Source organism: Triplophysa dalaica, chromosome 13, assembly GCF_015846415.1.
Source record: "Triplophysa dalaica isolate WHDGS20190420 chromosome 13, ASM1584641v1, whole genome shotgun sequence".
Classification (NCBI taxonomy): Eukaryota; Metazoa; Chordata; class Actinopteri; order Cypriniformes; family Nemacheilidae; genus Triplophysa; species Triplophysa dalaica.
The window spans coordinates 1,530,802-1,550,527 of NC_079554.1; the positions used below are offsets into that span (position 1 = coordinate 1,530,802).

General features: G+C 37.5%; 2 protein-coding genes across 2 annotated transcripts; both read right to left on the reverse strand.

The window, feature by feature from the left end:
* Positions 1–3,057: 3,057 nt before the first annotated feature.
* On the reverse strand, positions 3,058–10,251 carry gabrr1 (gamma-aminobutyric acid type A receptor subunit rho1). Its single transcript, XM_056763605.1, has 10 exons — positions 10,157–10,251; positions 9,044–9,094; positions 8,808–8,914; positions 7,681–7,748; positions 6,864–7,087; positions 6,044–6,126; positions 4,728–4,868; positions 4,384–4,536; positions 3,413–3,609; positions 3,058–3,336 (listed from the first exon to the last, which is right to left on the reverse strand). The coding sequence occupies exons 1-10, from the start codon at positions 10,249–10,251 to the stop codon at positions 3,058–3,060; spliced, it is 1,398 nt and encodes a 465-aa protein (XP_056619583.1).
* Positions 10,252–11,957: 1,706 nt separating this feature from the next.
* Positions 11,958–19,226, reverse strand: gabrr2b (gamma-aminobutyric acid type A receptor subunit rho2b). Its single transcript, XM_056763611.1, is given in 8 exon segments — positions 11,958–12,276; positions 12,375–12,585; positions 12,883–13,035; positions 13,166–13,306; positions 14,023–14,105; positions 14,180–14,403; positions 14,960–15,027; positions 19,130–19,226. Coding segments are annotated over 8 exon segments (1,287 nt in total). The 5' UTR covers positions 19,218–19,226.
* Positions 19,227–19,726: the final 500 nt, after the last annotated feature.

A 19,726-nucleotide genomic window follows, 5' to 3' on the forward strand; every position in this document is an offset into this window, starting at 1 on the left:
ACATCATGCTGAACTTGGCATTCTTTTCGAGTAGAATGGGAATTTTAAGACGTTCACACATGGGTACTGTATGTATTTTTGCTGAAAAGTGAATGTCATTTTGATTCTGAGTCTCATCAATCCTGCATCACGATGGTTTTAACCGAGGAGGAGTCGACTTGAACTTGTGTTGGCCACAAGAAAGCTGTTTGTCTTGCACAACCCTCATGAAAAATGTATGTTATGGTAAAGTTGACCAGATATTGAAGCACTGTGTGACGTAAGCAGCTTCTCTGTGCTCGTCCTCACTTCAGTTTTCATTTTCTCAATTTCTCAATTCTGTCACAAACCCATAAATCCTTCTTCTGAAGTTCTTTCGATGCTAAATGATGTGTTTGTAACATTTGGATTCGTTAAAAAGCGATTTATTTTTGTCTAGAGAAAATTAAATAAAGTTTATTTTTCCCTGTAATTTTGATGTTTTATGACGAGTGAGATCAATATTCAGGTCACATGCTCGCAGTAAGTGCATTTAACAGATTCTCATGGTATGTGAGATCACAAATCCTCACTTCTGTCCTGTGTTTAAGCAGTGGATGTGCAGGGTTGGGTCACTTTCACATTTAAACAAGGCTTTTCATTTTTGTTGAATGTTTCCAAACTCCAAAAACCGTGAGCGAGTGATTTCAATAACAGCATCTCTTCATCTCATTTACCAGTACAGAATATTCATCATCATTTAGAGCCTTCACAACTATCACACAAACTTGATCTTGTTGATAAAATCAGTCTGACGTTCCTCACAAATTATTTTATGGATTAAAAGCAGAAGAAAATCTGAGTTGTATTATCTGTAGATTTTTAAATGTGTTTTTTAGGCATTCCTCATCAACATTGTTTGTTTCAAAATGCGTTATCATTATATTATATTCTTGACTCATTCCAGAGGTCTGTGCTCTTGGATACACATTTTTTTTGTTACCATTTTAAAAGAAGGATCTGATCTGTATCCATATTAACACATCAAGAGCTCAACAGTTTAGCTATAGACTGACGAACCGTCATGACGTTAATACATTTAAGAAGCCCAAAAAATAGAGTTAAATCAAACATCTGAAGTTTCTGTTATTCACCCGTCACTTTCAACACAGAAGTCATAGGTTGGATTCAAAGAGAGTGCATGTGAAATGTAAAACCTGGATGAATGTATAAATATAAATGTAATATTTAGGCTGCATTATTTAGATCAACCGGAACCAGGAACACATCCAACAACAAATGATGTACTTGTTGCATCAAAGAGTGCAGAACCGTACTCTACTCTCAGCCAGTCTTGTCTCTTTGTTCCAAGGTTACCGCAGGATGCAGTGCATGCCCAGACCTGATGACAGAGCTGAGAATGGGAAGCGGTGACCTGACAAGAGCTAAGAGGATAGAGCTGGATAAAGGACGCGGCGACATTACACGATTTCAATACAAAATTTCAAATGCTATTAGATTGTTAATGATAATCTTAAATCTACTGTATAATTTACCTTATTAGTAAGTTTTTTTTTTATTTAGCCTTGATGTGCAAGCACTGTTGAGCTTGTGCAGAGGCAGCTGCTTTTGCCAGAGGGGAACTGGAATCCCCTGGTTGGGCCTGGGTTCTCCTGAGGTTTTTTTTCTCGATTGGAGTTTTGGGTTCCTCGCCCCCGTTTGCATGTTTGCGGCCATCTGCCTGGCCGGGGGGCTGCTTTTGAATTTAGAAGTTAGACATAATTAATATTGCATATAAGAATTTATAGTCCGTTTAATATTTGACCTGTTTTTCTCTCTCCTATGTGTGCTTTCACTGTGCGTGTGTGCAAGTGTGTTTGCATGTGTGCGTCTATGTCAATGTGTGTAAGTATGTATGCATATTGTGTGTGTGGAGCATTTGTATATTTGTCTTTTGTTGTTTTCACCTTTTTTTTGTTTTTACAGGTATATGTCTTTAGTTGTTTTTCTTGTATTCAATGTGTCCCATGTACAGCTGCTTTGTAACAATGAAAATAGTAAAAAGCGCTATATAGATAAACTTGAGTTGAGTTGAGTTAATATAAAATTTGAGTTAGCTATATAACCATAGATGGTTTCATCAGATGCACAAAGTTAACTTTGGGTCTGTGTCTGGTAATAATATACAATTTAATTTAGATTCATATTATTTATTTGCATTAAATTAAATGATAACTACTCATTAAAACATTTCTTGATTCTTTGTGTAGGTCTATACTGGAAGTTTATGTAGTTGTCGCCAAAACATACACAGTAATAATTACATTTCAAACTGGTGTAACTTTTAAAACCTAAACATTTGAAACTTTAAAGAAAGAGAAGATGTGATCGAAAGAAAATCAAATAAAAATGGATTATAAATATGGATTTTAATCATTTTTTATATATGAGATATTATAACTATTAGATATTATTAATATAGAGATATTAATTATAAAAACAAGCTTTGGTAAAATGTTTGACTTTTTTTACTCATAATTTGACAACAATGATAATATGAAAGTTTGCAAATATCTTTACACATTTGATATAAGATATCTCTCTTTAGTGCCCATAAACATATGTAGCCCCCTATATATTTAGATATCACAGACGTTTCATCAGAATCACCGAAAAAATAAGATTCATGTCTTGCTTTGATGCATCAGAACAATATAATAATAATATTTTATAAAACAAATTTAACAAACACTTAATTTCCAAAGAATTTGATGTTAACAGACACAATACAGAGCAAAGAAACACTTTACATAAAGATCATAACACATTTAAGTATGTCATTAAATGATACAAACATACAGCAAAACAAACATTTCTATTCACCGGATAACAATGATTGTTTACCAATGACATGATCCTACTAAACCAAAATGTGTATTTCATAAAAAAAAGATTGCACACTTTCTTTGTTGACTGTTGATTCACACATGTAGCAAATATAATTATTGTTGACGAGTTGATTTTTTATCATAAAAGTACAAAATGAATTGTGATTCTGTTTTCGCAAATGTCTGTAGAGTAAAAAGAAAGGAGCAGCAGTCACCGAGAGTATATAGACCAGTATATAATGTTGAAGAGTGTGTACGCTCCGGGGAAGATGACCCGGGAGTATTTGTCAATAGCGTGTGTGTCTATATATAAACTGCTGCTTGAAGGTCCTTGATCATTATCCAAAACTAAATGCATCAGGAACTGCTCCTGTTTGTCTCCGTTCAGCTCGGACATGCCATAGTTCCCGGTGGTCATCACGTCCATGTCACTGTAACTGCTGCTGTACATCATCTGCCCCGGATGAACCATTCCACACGTACACGGCAACTGCAGCATCAGCACATTACATCACATCACACACGACGTCATCGTGATATCTGCTAACTGAAGAGTCTCATCTTACCTTACTGCGTTGTGTCCTCTCTTTACGCTCCTGTAAGGTGGACAGGTAATTGACAGCGGCGTACTCGATCACAGACAGAAAGACAAAGACGAAGCTGACCCACAGGTAAATGTCCACAGCTTTAATGTAAGACACTCTGGGCATGGAGGCGTTGACTCCCGTGATGATGGTGGACATGGTGAGCACCGTGGTAATGCCTGCAAAGAAACTTCAGACGTCATAACAAATCTACAGCACTTGAATCACTTACTGTGAAAAATATCACTGTCAGTGTAAGAGATGTTCAATTATATTACATCATATTAACATCTGCAATGATCCATTTCAGTATTTAAAGAGACAGTTCGCCCACAACTTCTGTCGTCATTTAAGTTGTTCCTAACTATTTTTTTGTTTTGCCTAACATAAAAATGTTATTTGTAAAAATGTTTGTCACAGTTCTGGGACACCATTGGCTACCATAGAAGAAAAAACTCTATGAATTGTCTTGTTTCCCAACGTTTCTAAAAACATCTTCTTTTGTGTAATAAAAGTAATTTTTTACAGGTTTAAAACAACTTGAGGGTGAGAAAATGATGACAGAATTTAAATTTTTGGGTGAACTATCCCTTCAATGTGTGAAAACAGTATATGTACTTGTTTGTGTGCTGTTTTTACACAAATTGAGAGTTTCTTCTGTGGTTCATCTGTTCCTCTTGAAAAAAATCTTCAAAATTATTTGGAGATTTTAAGAATTTAATATAAGTACAATGTGTGTTTAGAAGCAATTGATCATTTTCCAACTTTCTCCTGCCAAAAAAACACTTTGACCCTATAGACAATGAAACACTTTCACGTTCTGTTAAGTTTTTGAAGACTTTTTGAAGGCAAGAAACTACAGTAAAGATAATAAAATAAGAATTTCAATGATTCATCAGATGTACATGCACGGTGTCAGCTGTGACATCATAATAAGCTTTGTGTTTTCTCACCCAGAGGAACTCTGGCAGGAACGGCCCGCCGGTCGATCCAGAAGGACACCCAGGACAACATGACCATCAGAGTGGCGGGAAAGTAGGTCTGCAGCAGAAAGAAGAAGATATGACGCCGCAGAGTGAAGTTGATGTACAGACGATTGTACCAACCTGCAGAAGACATGAATGACAACAACACACATGTAACCATCATCCACACAACATATAATCTACTGGAGTGAAACACAAAGTCATTAATGTCATAGTAGATGTAAATGTGTGTGTGTGGGTGTCTGTGAGTGTGTTTTTCTGTGAGTGTGTGCGTGTGTACGTGCATGCGTGCGTGTGTGTGTGTATAATACCAGTACTGCTGTAGAAAGCTAGTTTAGAAGTGGTGTGAAACTCTTGAATGAGAAACTGAGAGAGAGAAATCTTCTCGTCCGTCTGCAGAGATCTGTTTCCTCTTTTCCAGTACAGCATCAGATCATCATCAGTATAAGCATCTGCACACAAAGTGTTGTCCTTTACAATCCTTACATCACATGACAGACAACATGAAAAGAAAGTCAAATTCTGCCATGTAAAGGATTCACATGAGACCATTTTTATTATTATTATATTATAATTTTATGAAAGAATATTATAGTTATCATCAGTGTTGTGTAAGTTACTCTGAAAAAGTAATGAATTACTAGTTATTAATTACATATTCAATAGTGTTATTAGATTACTGTACAAATTACTCTCTCCAAAAACTATTTAGTTAGGCCTACATAATAATAATTACTTTCTATATCAAACTACATCAACCTTGATTAGAATTGATTCAAGGATAGACATGAAATGGCTTATTTAATTCATTAACTAAAATAAATAATAAGTAATTACATCAATTATTCTTATTAACTGAAGTATTACAAATGTGAGAAAGATACATTAAAGCATACATTTAAAGTTAGAATTAAAATTTTGATGTTATTTCCACTATTGAATATATTACATAGTATTTAATTCAATTACATCAGAAGTAGGCTAACTGTAATTAAATTCCAGAAAAAAATAGGAATAATCCCTTACTTTACTTTTTCAAGGGAAAAAACACTGGTTATCATGCATCATGTCCACCCTTTAAACAGTTCCTGTGGTTTAATAAAACATGTCATGTGACAGATGACAGACACAGCATTGAGCTCTTTGGCTAGTTACTGTGATGAAGGCCAAATCAATTCTTCTGAGCTTTTCATAATTCTTAATGACAATTAATAACTGTATTATTATTATATATTATATGAAAATAATAATATAATGTCTAACTATTGACATTATAAGTAAATGGAGACATAAGTGTTTGTACTCCACGTGTGTCACTCATGAACCACTGAAATCAAATAAAACCACACAGCTCCCTCATTCATGCTATGTATTTAGTCTTGTACTTTCCCAATATGGCTTTAAACTAATAAAGTTATAAGGTTTAACTCAACTATCAAAGACCCAAAGTGGAGACTTTGGCGTCACCTAAATCTTGTTGCATGTACATAAGGCACATATTTTACAATCATCAGAATCACCATTGGCTATCGGTAAAGAAATGTAGTATTGATGCATCTCAGGTAAATAGCAATGATCATAATAAGAATACAGCTAGAAAATCAAGTCATGATGTGTTTGGACTCACAGCTCTCAATCTCCAGTGAACATGTCTGCGTGTCCAGGGGAAAGTGACTCAGATCCATATTACACATTGCTGTGACCGTGACCCTGCAGAACATCACAAATATGGAGCTTTTGGGTTTCTTCCACTCAAACCAATGTTTAGATAAAGTGTATAACACAACAGTATTGTACTACACTGTTGACCGTGTCTCACTTCGGTAATTGTTTGGGTCTGCTCATGTATTTCATGTTTAAGGATAACAAGTAACTGCAATGCCTCAATGAGTCCACCGTATTGGACAGGGCAAGACTGCCATATGATGTATCTCGAAAACCATTACAATTATTCTGCTTTAAAAAAAAAACTTGTATGTTTAATGGCAGTCTTCCCATTACCAATATGGCGGCTGGCAATGTTGACCTATGATTCATTGGCCAGTGTGCTGATTTAAGTATAAAGAGGGATGAGGTAGTACATGGCAAAATTTAAGAGATCAGCCACCTGGCCTCAGAGACTAAGATGTAGATAGTAGATGTAGTGGACACATGAAGATGTTGCTCTTGGGACAGTTGATTCTCTTGTAGATTGCAGCAAGTTGAGATGATCATACTGTAGACTTATAAAGTCATTTCATCTGACAGATCGGATGTAGGGCCGCTCTGAGATTAACACTCAGCAATTAACCAGATTTGTGTCCGGATAGACCCGCGGGTCACGCTAATCCTACAGATTCTCATTTATTAATCCACGCGGTCCAGTGACTTCTTTAGATAAGTATCTGAAGAAAGAACAACATGACTGCACTTCATTTAACTCAGTAGTGAATTTATCACATGGTTACCTCAAACTGTAGAGAACTTTGCCGTCGGGATAAACTCTGAGCATGAGGTTCTCTGTGGTGGTGTCATGGATGAATGAACGTTTGGAATGAACGAAGAAGATGTCTGGTACCCAGATCTTCTTCAACAGTCGACCGTCAAAGGTCATGCTCTGGTTTCTTTTACTGGGAAAAGACAGACGCGTGTCCTTCCAGTAGTGTCTCAGGTAGAGCGTCATGGTGAAGTCCTGCAAAACAAACAATCATTAACTGCCCGCAAAGATCTCCAGCACTCCAAGACATTTCTCTTTTTCTAAGACATTGAGTGTTTTGCAGCCATCTCATGAAGTCAAACTGATCTTTCCATGAGCTGCAACTGCATATATTTGACATTTGGAAAGTCAACCTTGTTACCAAACCTTGACTTAACACGGTATTAATATGATGAATGTTGATTCTGCTACTAACTCCTAGTTTTCACGCTCTGTTATGTTAATAGAGAATATTTATTGGAATCTTTGATCATATTTAACAAATCCTGTCAGTGCATACGAGGCGTTTCTGGAAAGATTAGAAAGTGTGCTGTTGTTAAAATCCAAATTCTGCACTGTAAAAAATCTGGTGCCAGAAAAATACTCTAAAATAAACTTTTATTATTGTTTCACATAAAATGATATGTATTTCTTGAAAATTTGCAGTTGGCCATTGGAAAAATTGTTCTGTAATTTGACATTTTTTCAGTAGTAAAACAGTTAAATTCTGTATTTTTTTTTCTTGTGTGCTTCAGTCTCAATGGGACTGAAATGTATGAAAGCTGCTGTATGTTGTGGTTGTGTTTTACCATATCAACTTCAGAGATGGTGTCCAGACTCTCCAGCTGAACGTCCACTCCCACAGGTATCGCAGGACCTGCAAATATACACAACATTAATGCCTCCATTTGTTTTTCTTCGTTTTTTATATACAATGCATCATAAAATAATTGTGTTTAAGTTGTTTTCTAATGTACGCTGGTGCAAGCACAATAAAGCTTAAAATATAAATTTAATTGAACCTAAGTGATGTACTTAAAACATCATGATATCTGTTTGACATTCATCTGTACATTTGTCCACCTCATCTATAGTCTCATTAACATCATTATATAATGTGAGATAATTAGAAGAAATATACATGAGCAAATGTATAACCCATGTGATGTTCATGTCTAAGAGATCCATTTTCAATATTAACTAAAAATGTAATAATAAAAAAAAAAATTAACTTATAATTTATTCAACATAAACAAGTTTTTTTTTGTGTCAACATCATCATATATTATACTCATATTGTTGCACATACAGACTTTTCTCTTGCTTTTAAAGGGATAGTTCACCCAAAAATGGAAATTCTGTCAACCTCACATCAGGTGATAATTTCCCAAAGAAATTTCCAAATCCAAACCTCTATACTTTTCTTTGTTTTGTTGAACAAACAGGAAGAAATTTAGAAGAATGTCAGATCTTATCCCCCAAAGGTATTTCTTTTACTATGACAGTAAAAAGGGGATGAGATCTGTTTGGTTATTAACATTCTTCCAAATATCTTCCTGTGTGTTCAGCAAAACAAAGAAATGTATACCGATCTGAGGGTGAGTAACAGATTTATTTTTGGGGGGTGGACTATCCCTTTAATAAGTTGTTAAGTCTATGTATCTATATTAATTACTTGTGATTCTTTGGTTGATATGATGTGAGTCTGTGTGGACTGTGGTAAATAGGGCAGATGTCTACTGTAAATGCTGTTGGCACAGATCCACAGTGTCATAATCTCATCAGATTTTACGTAAAAAACAGATCTGGCCATGATGTCATCACAAATGTTTGTTAAGATCTTCTGGTGTTTGGTATCACTTACGGTCAAATATCAGGGCACAGTAAAATCTCAAGCTCTATATCTGTTTTGATGTTAAATCTCGTCTCGTCTCACCTCCGAAGCCAGGCCTCATGGTGAAGTCATGGTCATCTAACTTCAGCAGCTGTTGGGATTTTGTGACGGGTGCTTTCGTGACGTCTGGACTTCTCATCAGTAATGTGCTGTTACACAAATACACATGTCAAACACCAATGAGCAAATAACACAATATCAAATATTACTACTGTGTACTAGATAAATAAATCAAGGATTCAAAAATTGACATATAAAATGTGAAACTGCTACTATACCTGCCGGGTTTGTGTGTTTCTCTCTCTCTTCTGTTTGTTTCTCGTCTGGATCTGAACAATTCAAGAGGAGACATTATCAAATCAGAAGAATTCATTTTATTAGATTTTGTGTGTACCGCTAGTTATTTTATTGTATGTTTTATTCATTTATTGCATTTTAAATAGAATTTCAGATCTGTTTGTCAGACAGGTGTAATTAAATAACTATTTGTTGAACCTTTTCCAAAACTTTCTTTTGTTTATTTACTGTTTTTACACATTCTAAAAAAGTTGGATAATTTTCAACCAAACGTTGGGTCAAAAAGGGACAAACCCAACCGTTTGGTTAAATTAAACCAGAAATGTTCGGTATTTGACCAAACAAAGTGCATTGTCCTTGTAAAAAAACAAAAAGAAAATTATTTTATTTTTCATGGCACATATTGTGATCGCAGTTTTGTATAGTGAAATTGTTAATCTGTTTTTTATTTTCATTATTTAATGTATTTAAATTTGGCAGGAATTACCTTCCATGGTTGTCAATGATACAAAAAAAATTCATTTGATTTGAATATTATTATAAAAATGCGTTCAAAAACAGATCAGAACAGCTTAAACTTTCTATTTAAATCTTCATTACTAACCACTGTCTACTATTCTTACTGTGTGTACATATTGTCATATCATATGAATGTAAATTCACAGAATAGATGTACTATGTCTTTTCATCACTGATTCAGTACAATTGTCTTTACCTCATTTACTCTCTATTTGTATCATTGTATCTCTTGACATTGTCTTTCATTACCAACGACAATTCCATATGGCAATAAAGCTCTTCCAGCTCTCATTCTGTCTGCATATATCACACAAATATGAGGTTTGAGAAACATGACAAATACTGGAATTAATTTTCCATCTAACCATCATTCTAATTCAAGTTTGTATGTTTGCAAAACATGCACATGTGTACATTTGTGAACGCTACAGTAAGACATGACAACATCCTTCATGGGAATAAATGTTATTTAACTATGACAAAACTAGTTCTGCTCACAACCACGAATGTAAAAACAAAGATTTGTCACATAGAAGAAAGTTCAAATAAGAGTTGATTGATTGATTCACACTGACCTGATCTGACTGCCGGTCTGAATGACCTGTGAGTGCAGCTGCAGAGCTCCAGAGAGAAAACACACGCAGAACAGAAAGCAGACATCAGCGTGCATGATACCCACATCAACCCAGCACGTAAAAGCAATAAAGAAGTTGAAAAGGGTCCTGTGTTCTGTCCTGCAGTGTGATGCCCTGTGTGTGTGGATGTGTCGTGTAATGCACACGCAGGCAGCTGCATTAATCTGTATGAATGTGAAGGTCAGACGTGCAGAAGGGGCTTTAGCGGTTACAGGGTGAAACAGACATTTGCTGGCCATGTTATGTAATGTTTAGTGCGCATTACGTGCTATCTGAATGAAATGTACGTAATCCTGTGGTATAGACAGTGATCAGTGCTCCAGTTCACTTCGAGCTCATGTAAACTATTGCTAGATATCATTTTAAAGACACATTTTTGTTAAACATCACATTTATTTATATGTTGTACGCTGTATATTGTATATTAGACATTCGGACATCGTGGTGATGAGGGTCCATCACAGTTGGTTGTTATATTCAAGGATTGTAAAATGCTCAATTGCACATAAACCTTTCGTCTTCAAAGGAAGATGAAGAAATAAATACACAGTAAGTAGTAAATGAACGAATTTGATCTTGTATGTGCTGCTTTGACCTCACATCAACATGTAGACAGGTGGAAGGTGAGTGTCTCATCTCTCATGTGTCCTTTAATCCATTATTATCCACTTTTACTGTTATACCTACAAAGGTGTTTGTCCCGGTCTCAACTTTACTCCGTTCCAACGACCTGAATGAGTCAGTTGAGCTTGTGTACGGACTGGAGGTGTATAGTGTGGATACTTTGGTTCCCAATCTCTCATCTGGCTGACTTGTTTTATCATTCTTGCCAATCTGCTTCTGGCAACCAATCAGATTTAAGCCATATAGGAAATGAGTAGGGTAAGGGTTAAGCCTTAGATATAGGATTAAGATTATGCTTGCGTGAAAATATGGAAACAGCTAAAAGCTGATCTGTAACTGCATTCTTACATACATAGATATACACACATAGATGCCTTATTAGGGTCTGTTTCTATGAGGGGCCATACGCAAGTCATCCGCCAAATTGCAACGGTCAACGTTGGTCGACTGCGTGTCTGCAGTCATATTTATACATATGTATGAAACACATAATAAATAAAAATATCAAACGTTAAGACAAGACGGAGTCATTAGCTAACACAACATGAAAAATATCCAGGGTTTAAAAATACAAATAAAACACAAAACAACAGCTGCTAGATCACATATTGTAAAAAAAATTTATCAACCTGAACATGTTTTGTATAACTCCGCCCCCTTATAACGCACAAACTTACAGTAACCCTATATAAGCCCTAAATTGTAATGTTATGTGCTACTGTAAACTTACAGTATCTTACGGGACGGTGAATGAGATGATTGACATGGCGTGGCGTGGCATTGTAGAGAACCCTGAAGAGAGACTGAGATCTTTCAAAGTTAACTTGCTATTGCTAGTTACTAGAAAACTGCCTATCAATAACCTGTAAGACCTCATGTCAGCCAATAGGGAGATTTGTTTCAGAGGCAGAACGTTTATAGACATTTGAAAAGAAAAGATTGTTTTTATTTGATCATTTGGATGTCACGCTTTTCTTAAAGGGACAGATGACCAAAAATGAAAATCATCATTTATGACTTTCTTCAAACATTCAAGATAGTGAGACATTTAAACAAACAATATGTCTAAGAACACTTCTGATAACACTCCACAAACACGACCCAATGGTAAGGCACGTCAGCAGTACACAGACCAGTATATGACATTAAAGAATATAAAGGCCCCTGGGAAGATCATGCATGAGTATGAGTCGATGACATGGGTGTTCTGAATGATGTGGAGGCCACGGAGAGATTTCTTCTTGCGTCCCGCACCGTCATCTTCCACAGACAGATGCACAAGCTTGCGGTCCTGTTTATCTTCCACACCGGTGGTTTGGGTGAATCCTGCCAGGCCGTTGCTATCGGGATTACTGCACGCTCCATTCAGCATTACAGTCCTTGTGTGGGACGCATCACATGCGCAGGGTGCATGCTGTCATGAAAAAAACAGAAAACTGGTGACAAAAGCTTTCAGTAATCTGTCCTAGTGCTACAGTGCATCTATAGTGTTTGGGATTTTATTTGTATTCCAAGCATGTTATTAATGCAGGACAGGTGTGTACTTGCCTTCTGTCTTAACTTGCGTTCAGTCCCATCATTCACTGTTGTTAAATAGTTCACGGCCGCGTACTCGAGAACAGACAGAAAGACAAAGACGAAGCTGACCCACAGGTAAATGTCCACGGCTTTAATGTAAGACACTCGGGGCATGGAAGCGTTGACTCCCGTGATGATGGTGGACATGGTCAGCACCGTGGTAATGCCTGCAGAAATAAATGACAACGATGAATAAAACAATCAGTTGAACTTTTTCTAGGAATACTTGGACATAGAGCTTTACATTTACATTACATTTAGGCATTTGGCAGACATAGGTAGGTAGGATAGGTATTTGCAATCCCCTGGGATCGAACCCACAACCTTGCATTGTTAACACAATGCTCTTACCACAGAGCTACAGGAAAACTTTAACAGACTTACATCATCACAACTGACATAAATCCCTCGGCACATTTCAGCATTTACTTAAAAACAACCCCAGTGTTTTTTTCTGAAATCACCTAAAGAAACTCTGGCAGGAACGGCCCGCCGGTCGATCCAGAAGGACACCCAGGACAACATGACCATCAGAGTGGCAGGAAAGTAGGTCTGCAGCAGAAAGAAGAAGATATGACGCCGCAGAGTGAAGTTGATGTACAGACGATTGTACCAACCTGCAGAAGACATGAATGACAACATGCGGACATTAAACAATATGAAGAAACTGTCTGGGATAGTCCTGAGTATGATCCATTATTTTACAGCCACAATGAGAGCAGTGTGCTTTAAAGCTTTGATCTGTACCTGTGCTGCTGTAGAAAGCCAGTCTGGAGGTTGTGTGGAACTCCTGAATGAGGAACTGAGAGAGAGAGATTTTATCATCTGTGCTCAGTGATTCATCTCCACTCTTCCAGTAGAGCATCAGGTCTTCATCAGTGTAGGCGTCTGGACATACAGCACATAAACGTGTAATGTTAGAGATTAAGGAAGAAGAAGTATGAAGTATGTAGGAAAAACATGAAGGAGAAGCATGCAGGGAATAATACTGGAGAAGCATGCAGAGGCAGAGAGCCCTCAAGGGAAGCTTGTTGGAGAAGAAGCATGCAGGTAGGAATACAGTAGACAGGGAAAGCATGTGGGGGAAACATGTTGGGAAGGAATGTAGGGAAAGTGTGTGGGAAAAGTATGCAGGGAAGCATGCAAGCGAAGTATGCAGGATATCATGTTGGAAAGGAATTCAGAGGAAGAGTACAGGAGAAACATGCAGCAGAAGTTCACAGGGGAAGCATGCAGGAACAGCATGCAGGGGAAAGGATTGTCGGGGAAATGTGAGGTAGGAGAAACATGCAAGGCAAACGTGCAGGGAAATCCAGGAGAACCATGAAGGGGAAGCATGTTGGGAAGGATTGTAGGGGAAGGTAAAGCATGCATGGGTAAGCACACAGTTGGAGCATCCAGGAGAAGGACGCAGAGGAAACAATGCAGGAAAAGTGTCCAGGGGAACTATGCAGAAGAAGCTTGCAGTGGAAGCACCCAGAGAAGGCATGCATTAGAAACATTCAGGGAAAGAATGCAAAATAAGCATGCTTGAAAATCAGTGATGGGAAGCATGCATCTGAAGCATTGAGAATAATCATGCAGGAGAAGCATGCATCTCTCACAGCTCTCCAGCTCTAGTGTGCAGGTCTGTGTGTCCAGCGGGAAGCGGCTGAAGTCCATATTACACGCTGAAGTTACAGTCACCCTGAAGCACAGAAACACGCTGAAACATGACTGTGACGGATGATGTCATGTGGACTTCTGTTCTCTTCTGCTCACCTCAGGCTGTAGAGAACTTTACCATCAGGATAAACTCTGATCATGACGTTCTCTGTGGTGGTGTCATGAATAAAGGAACGTTTAGAATGGACGAAGAAAACGTCAGGTACCCAGATCTTCTTCACCAGTCGACCATCGAAGGTCATGCTTTTATTGGTTTTACTGGAAAAAGACAGACGCTCGTCCTTCCAGTAGTGTCTCAGGTAGAGCGTCATGGTGAAGTCCTGTATTATAAAACATGACGCGATGTTAAACACAAAATAACATAAACTCAATGATGCAAGTTTGGGGCAACCTGCTTGTTTGCCTTTTTCTCTTTTTTCTCTTTTAATAGCTTAATAGAATAATACAGTGAAGAGATGACAGAAACATGAGATGGCATGAGAGAGGAACAGGACTGGTCATGTGAACGCGTAAAGGCAAACCACCAAAGGTGCATTAAACAGAGGGAAACTATGCAACCCATGCAGCGTTAATGTTGTCTTGATGAAATGTTCCCATCTGTTGGCATTACTGACAGCTTTCAGAGTTTCAGATGGACGAAGCTTTCTGATTGGCTGCTGGGTCACTGGATTATCCCCATAGCATATTACGTAACATCAGATCTCCCCTTGCTCGTAAACATCGGCACTGATACGATAAACAAAAGCAAGTCTAGATGTCATATGCTTTTAGAGGGAAAGTTAATCACAAATACTGAGATTGACATATAATCCAGCCATTTACACTCAAATACCATTACACCGAAGATCAAAAGTTCACAAAAAACACTCTTCTCACCATATCGACCTCTGAGATACTGTCCAAACTCTCCACCTGCACATCTACACCCACTGGCACCGCCGGACCTGAACAAGACAAACACGTTTCAGTTTAAAAACACAATTCGTCATGTAAATGAATCAATATCAGGAATATGTCAACTTTATTGGAAATACAAACGTGTTTTAATGTACATCGTCCAATTAATTAGGAACATCTAAACAATTGCTCATGAACACAAATATCAAGTCAGCCAGTAGACATGAGTCTGAAAGTTAAGCGTCATATTCATGATAACAAAAAAATACAACAGTATTCTCAGATCAGCAAAGGATCAGAATTTAGATCTAGATTTTCGTGAGGCAGGTCTTGCACGTGTCTCAGAACATCTCATGAGGGCCGGGTGATATTTCCAGCGTTGGGTGTAATTAGTAACTGTGATATAATTACTTTTCCACTGGAAAAGTAAAGTAAGGGATTACTCTTCTTTTCTGTAATTTAATTACACTGTTCAATTTCTCATTAATGCAATTATGGTGGTGGTGTAATGGTGTGGGGGATGTTTTCTTGGCACACTTTAGGCCCCTTAATGCCAATTGGGCATCGCTTAAATGCAGACGCGATTTCTTTAAGACTGCAAGGGAAGCTCAGCTTCCCCTATAATTGTCAAAAAATGAATGGTCAAATATATGTACTATTATGTTAACATTGTAATTGACTAAAAATGCGTTAAACACGTTCATCTCGAACGAATACAATTTCGTTCAGAATCAGCTATTTAGGTCGGCTGACTCGATTTCCTTCTCATTCATTCCCGTAGCGTACAGTGCATTACTCTGTTTAAGCCCAGCGTCCATTGACTTCAATGGGGCTGCTTTAAACAGTTTTTTTCAGTGCTTAGAAACAAGACGGTCATTGGATAATGCTGCGATTATGTCCCGCCCACGGACGCTCAGCGTCTCTGGGATGAATGGAGGAGTGGGCTGGCCCGGACTCCGAGCGTCTGCGTGATGATTGGAGGGTCTGTCATCTCTTTTTAATCCACTTTTATGTCCTAAAACGCTCGTTTTTGGGGGTCGACAGCTTGTAAAAACGTATTTCTTGTTTTTTTTTAGCTTGTTTGCTATACACATTGTCACATATCAGCTTTTAGACATTTTTTTTGTTATAAATCATAAATGACAAGGAGGCGGCAGCTTCTCGCAATGCAAAGAGACGGTTGGTGTGGGCGTGGTCTTCAGATTATGACGCGTATCACTCTGTGTCTCCATTTCCAACTCAGTCCCATCGCGGATTTTGCATGTGTAGTCGAAAGACAAACTGCTGCAACCTTCATCGTATATTACACACAATTTCACACCACATTCATTGTTTCAGTTTAACATAATTCCCACATTTCCTCCCGTTGAGTTAAATATATATATATATATATAAATATATATTAGATCGTTTGTTCATTAATTCATATAGTCTGAACTAGCCAGCTAGCAAACTGCACACGATGGCAGACAGTGCTAATATTGTCAACCTGATTTTGGCAAAGCCATTAGAAAGTCTTCCTTACGAGGAGAAACTTAGAATTAAACAGCAGGGCAGATCAACACCTAAGATTGATTTAGTGCAAAAGATAGAGAAAAGTAACAGGTCTTTTCAGCTCTCCTGGTATGACAAAGTTAGCTGGCTGACTGGAAGTGCTGTGAAAAAGAAAATGTACTGCTGGCCATGTCTCTTGATGAAACCATCTCATGGATGTGTTGTTTGGTCAAAATTGGGGTTTGGAGATCTGTCAAACTTTGACTGGGCATATAAAAGGCATGAAAATAGCAATGAACATGTGAGTGCATGTGCAAGATTAAGTTGCATGGGCAGGATCAGGGTTGAGCATGCAATCAATGAAGGTGCTCGCATTCAAGTGGCTAAACATAATGAAACTGTTAAACAAAACAGGGCCTTCCTAAACCACCTTATTGATGTGACATCCTTACTTTGCCGGCAGGAGCTGTCATTTAGGGGACATGATGAGAGTAGTGAATCATCCAACAAGGGGAATTACAGGGAGTTCACAGAAACATTGGCTAAATATGACTTGTCAAAATGACTTGATCTCTGCTCTTGCAGCCACCATTTCTGATCAGATCAGAGATGAAATTCAGGATGCTCCCTTTTTTGGATGGCAGGTGGATGAAACCACTGATATATCCTGCCGTGCCCAACTCTCTGTCATTGTTCGCTATGTGGATAGTGCAGGTAAAATTCAGGAGCGCTTCATTGGATTTTTTGATGTTTCTGGGGGGCGAGATGCTTTAAATGTTTTTGATGTTTTAAATGAGAACATGCAGGGCTACAATTTTAAGGATAAGCTTGTGGCACAGACCTATGATGGGGCTGCTGTCATGGCTTCAGCTCTCAATGGTCTGCAGGCCAAAGTGAAAGCAATAGCCCCCAGTGCTATGTTTGTGCATTGCTATGCACACAGACTGAATCTGGTGCTGTCACAGGGGGCCAAATGCTTGCCTGAGTGCAGAATGTGTTTTGCATCACTCTCTGGGTTTGCCACATTTTTCTCAAAATCCACAAAGAGGACATCTTTTCTGGAGTCTGCAGTCTGCTCAAGGTTGCCCAGAAACGCTCCTTCTCGATGGAATTTCACATCACGGATAGTGAGCACTGTGGCAAACAATTATGATGGCCTCCTGCAGACATTTGATAACATCATTGCAGATACGACAATGGATGATGATACATTGGATTGTGCCAAAGGCTTTGTGAGGAAACTGGATAATTTTGAGTTTGTGTTCATGTTGTACACATATGAACAAATCTTCTCTGAGATTGATGTGGTCTTTGATATTATCCAGCAGAGAGCGATGGATGTTCTTTACTGCAAGAAAAGAATTGAGTCTCTTCTTGCATTTGTCAAAGAGAAGAGGTCAGAGGGGGCTTTCCAAGCTGTTTATGCCAAAGCAGCAGATCTCACATCAGACCCAAGAGATGAGCCCATGAGAAAGCGCCGTCTGACTCAAATGCAGGATCCTCAAGAGCGCTACAGAAATCTGTACATGGCCATCCTTGATAACATCTTGGAGCAGATTCCTCGACGTTTTTCAAATTTGGAAAGTATGCTTTTCTTAGAATTAGTCAATCCACGGAAATTTGATGACATGAGACAAGCATTTCCAGAGGAGGCCTTCCAAAGTGTCCTGAAAAGTTATGGCCATCAGTTTGATTCAGGGAGACTGAGGTCTGAACTTCAAGTCCTCTATTCAGATCAGGACTTGCAGAGTAACAGGGGAAAGCTGTGTGATTACTTGGTGTTCCTTAAAGACATGGAGTTAGACAGTGCAATGCCTCAGCTTTACAAACTGTTCTCATTAGTGGCAACAATTGGAGCTACATCTGCAGGTGTAGAAAGGAGCTTCTCCTGTTTAAAGCGTCTCAAGTCCTACACCCGTAACACAATGGGCCAAGGCCGTTTAAGCAGCCTAGCTCTGCTAATTTTAATATCTGAGCTTTAATGTGTAATTCTCACATTTGTAATACTTTAGTCAGATAATCATACTACATTTTGTAGTTTAATATGATTTATTTGAATGAATTAAATAAACTTGAATCACTTAACTAATCAAGGTTGATGTAGAGAAAGTAAATAGTAGTAAGTCATTAAAAATACTTTTAGGAGAGAGTCATTTGTACAGTAATCTACTAACACTATTGAATATGTAATGAGTAACTAGTAATTCATTACTTTTTCAGAGTAACACAACACTGGATAGGTCTTAAAGAGCACTTCATATTTTCATATTCAGGCAGCTATAGTGCATTCCAATAATAAACACATGTTAATGCCCTATGGAGTGTTGCTTCAGAAGAAGAACAAGGCAAAACACTTTATTTGAGGTACGAAATGTTAAAATATAGGAGATTGGACAAAATACTGCAACTGTTTTTTTTCCAGTGGCCAAACTAACACTGGACAGCAAGAATCTTTAACAATATATTTTTAGATCTTTTACAGGATTTTTGAATTGCAGTGCTGTGGAAGTAAAAGCATAAAAATGAGGTAGATTTATTGGATGAATAAATTAATTTAAGTAAGTAATTAATTTACTTACTAATAAATAAATACATTTAAAAAAGCATTTTAAATACCGACATTTTACTTAAACAGAATATTAAACTTCGCTTTACCTGCGAATGCTGGTCTCATGGTGAAATCATGATCATCAACACGCAGAAGATGATCTGACTTCACCTGATGTGTCTTGGTTTCATCCATCTTCTTGAAAAGTGGACTGCAAAAATAAACAACAGCTTTCTCATGTAAAATCAACAATTCTATTTTATTTATATAATACTTTTCACAATGTGCATTGTTCCAAAGCCGCTTTACAGGAGTAAATAAGAGAAACACATAAACACAAAAAGGTAAAACAAAGCACAGTGCAAGGTGTTTATAGATCAAGCGAGATCATTTAAGTAAATAATATCTAATAAATGTAGATTCCCTGTGGTTTTTTGAGAATACTCTGCATTAATAAACTCAATCCCTCCATCATACTGAGGTGTGACGTTACACATAGACAATAATTACCAAATGTTTATGTTTTCAGGCTAACTTTCTTTTATAGGATTTTATTCTTTCAGCACTGATATAATCCAAATGAGAACATAAATTTTATACTAGCAGTGCTAATTTCATATGAAATAAATGCATTGGGGATACATGTAGTATACATCATCCAATCATTTAGGTTTTTAAAACGGCCAATTGTTATTAACCAATAC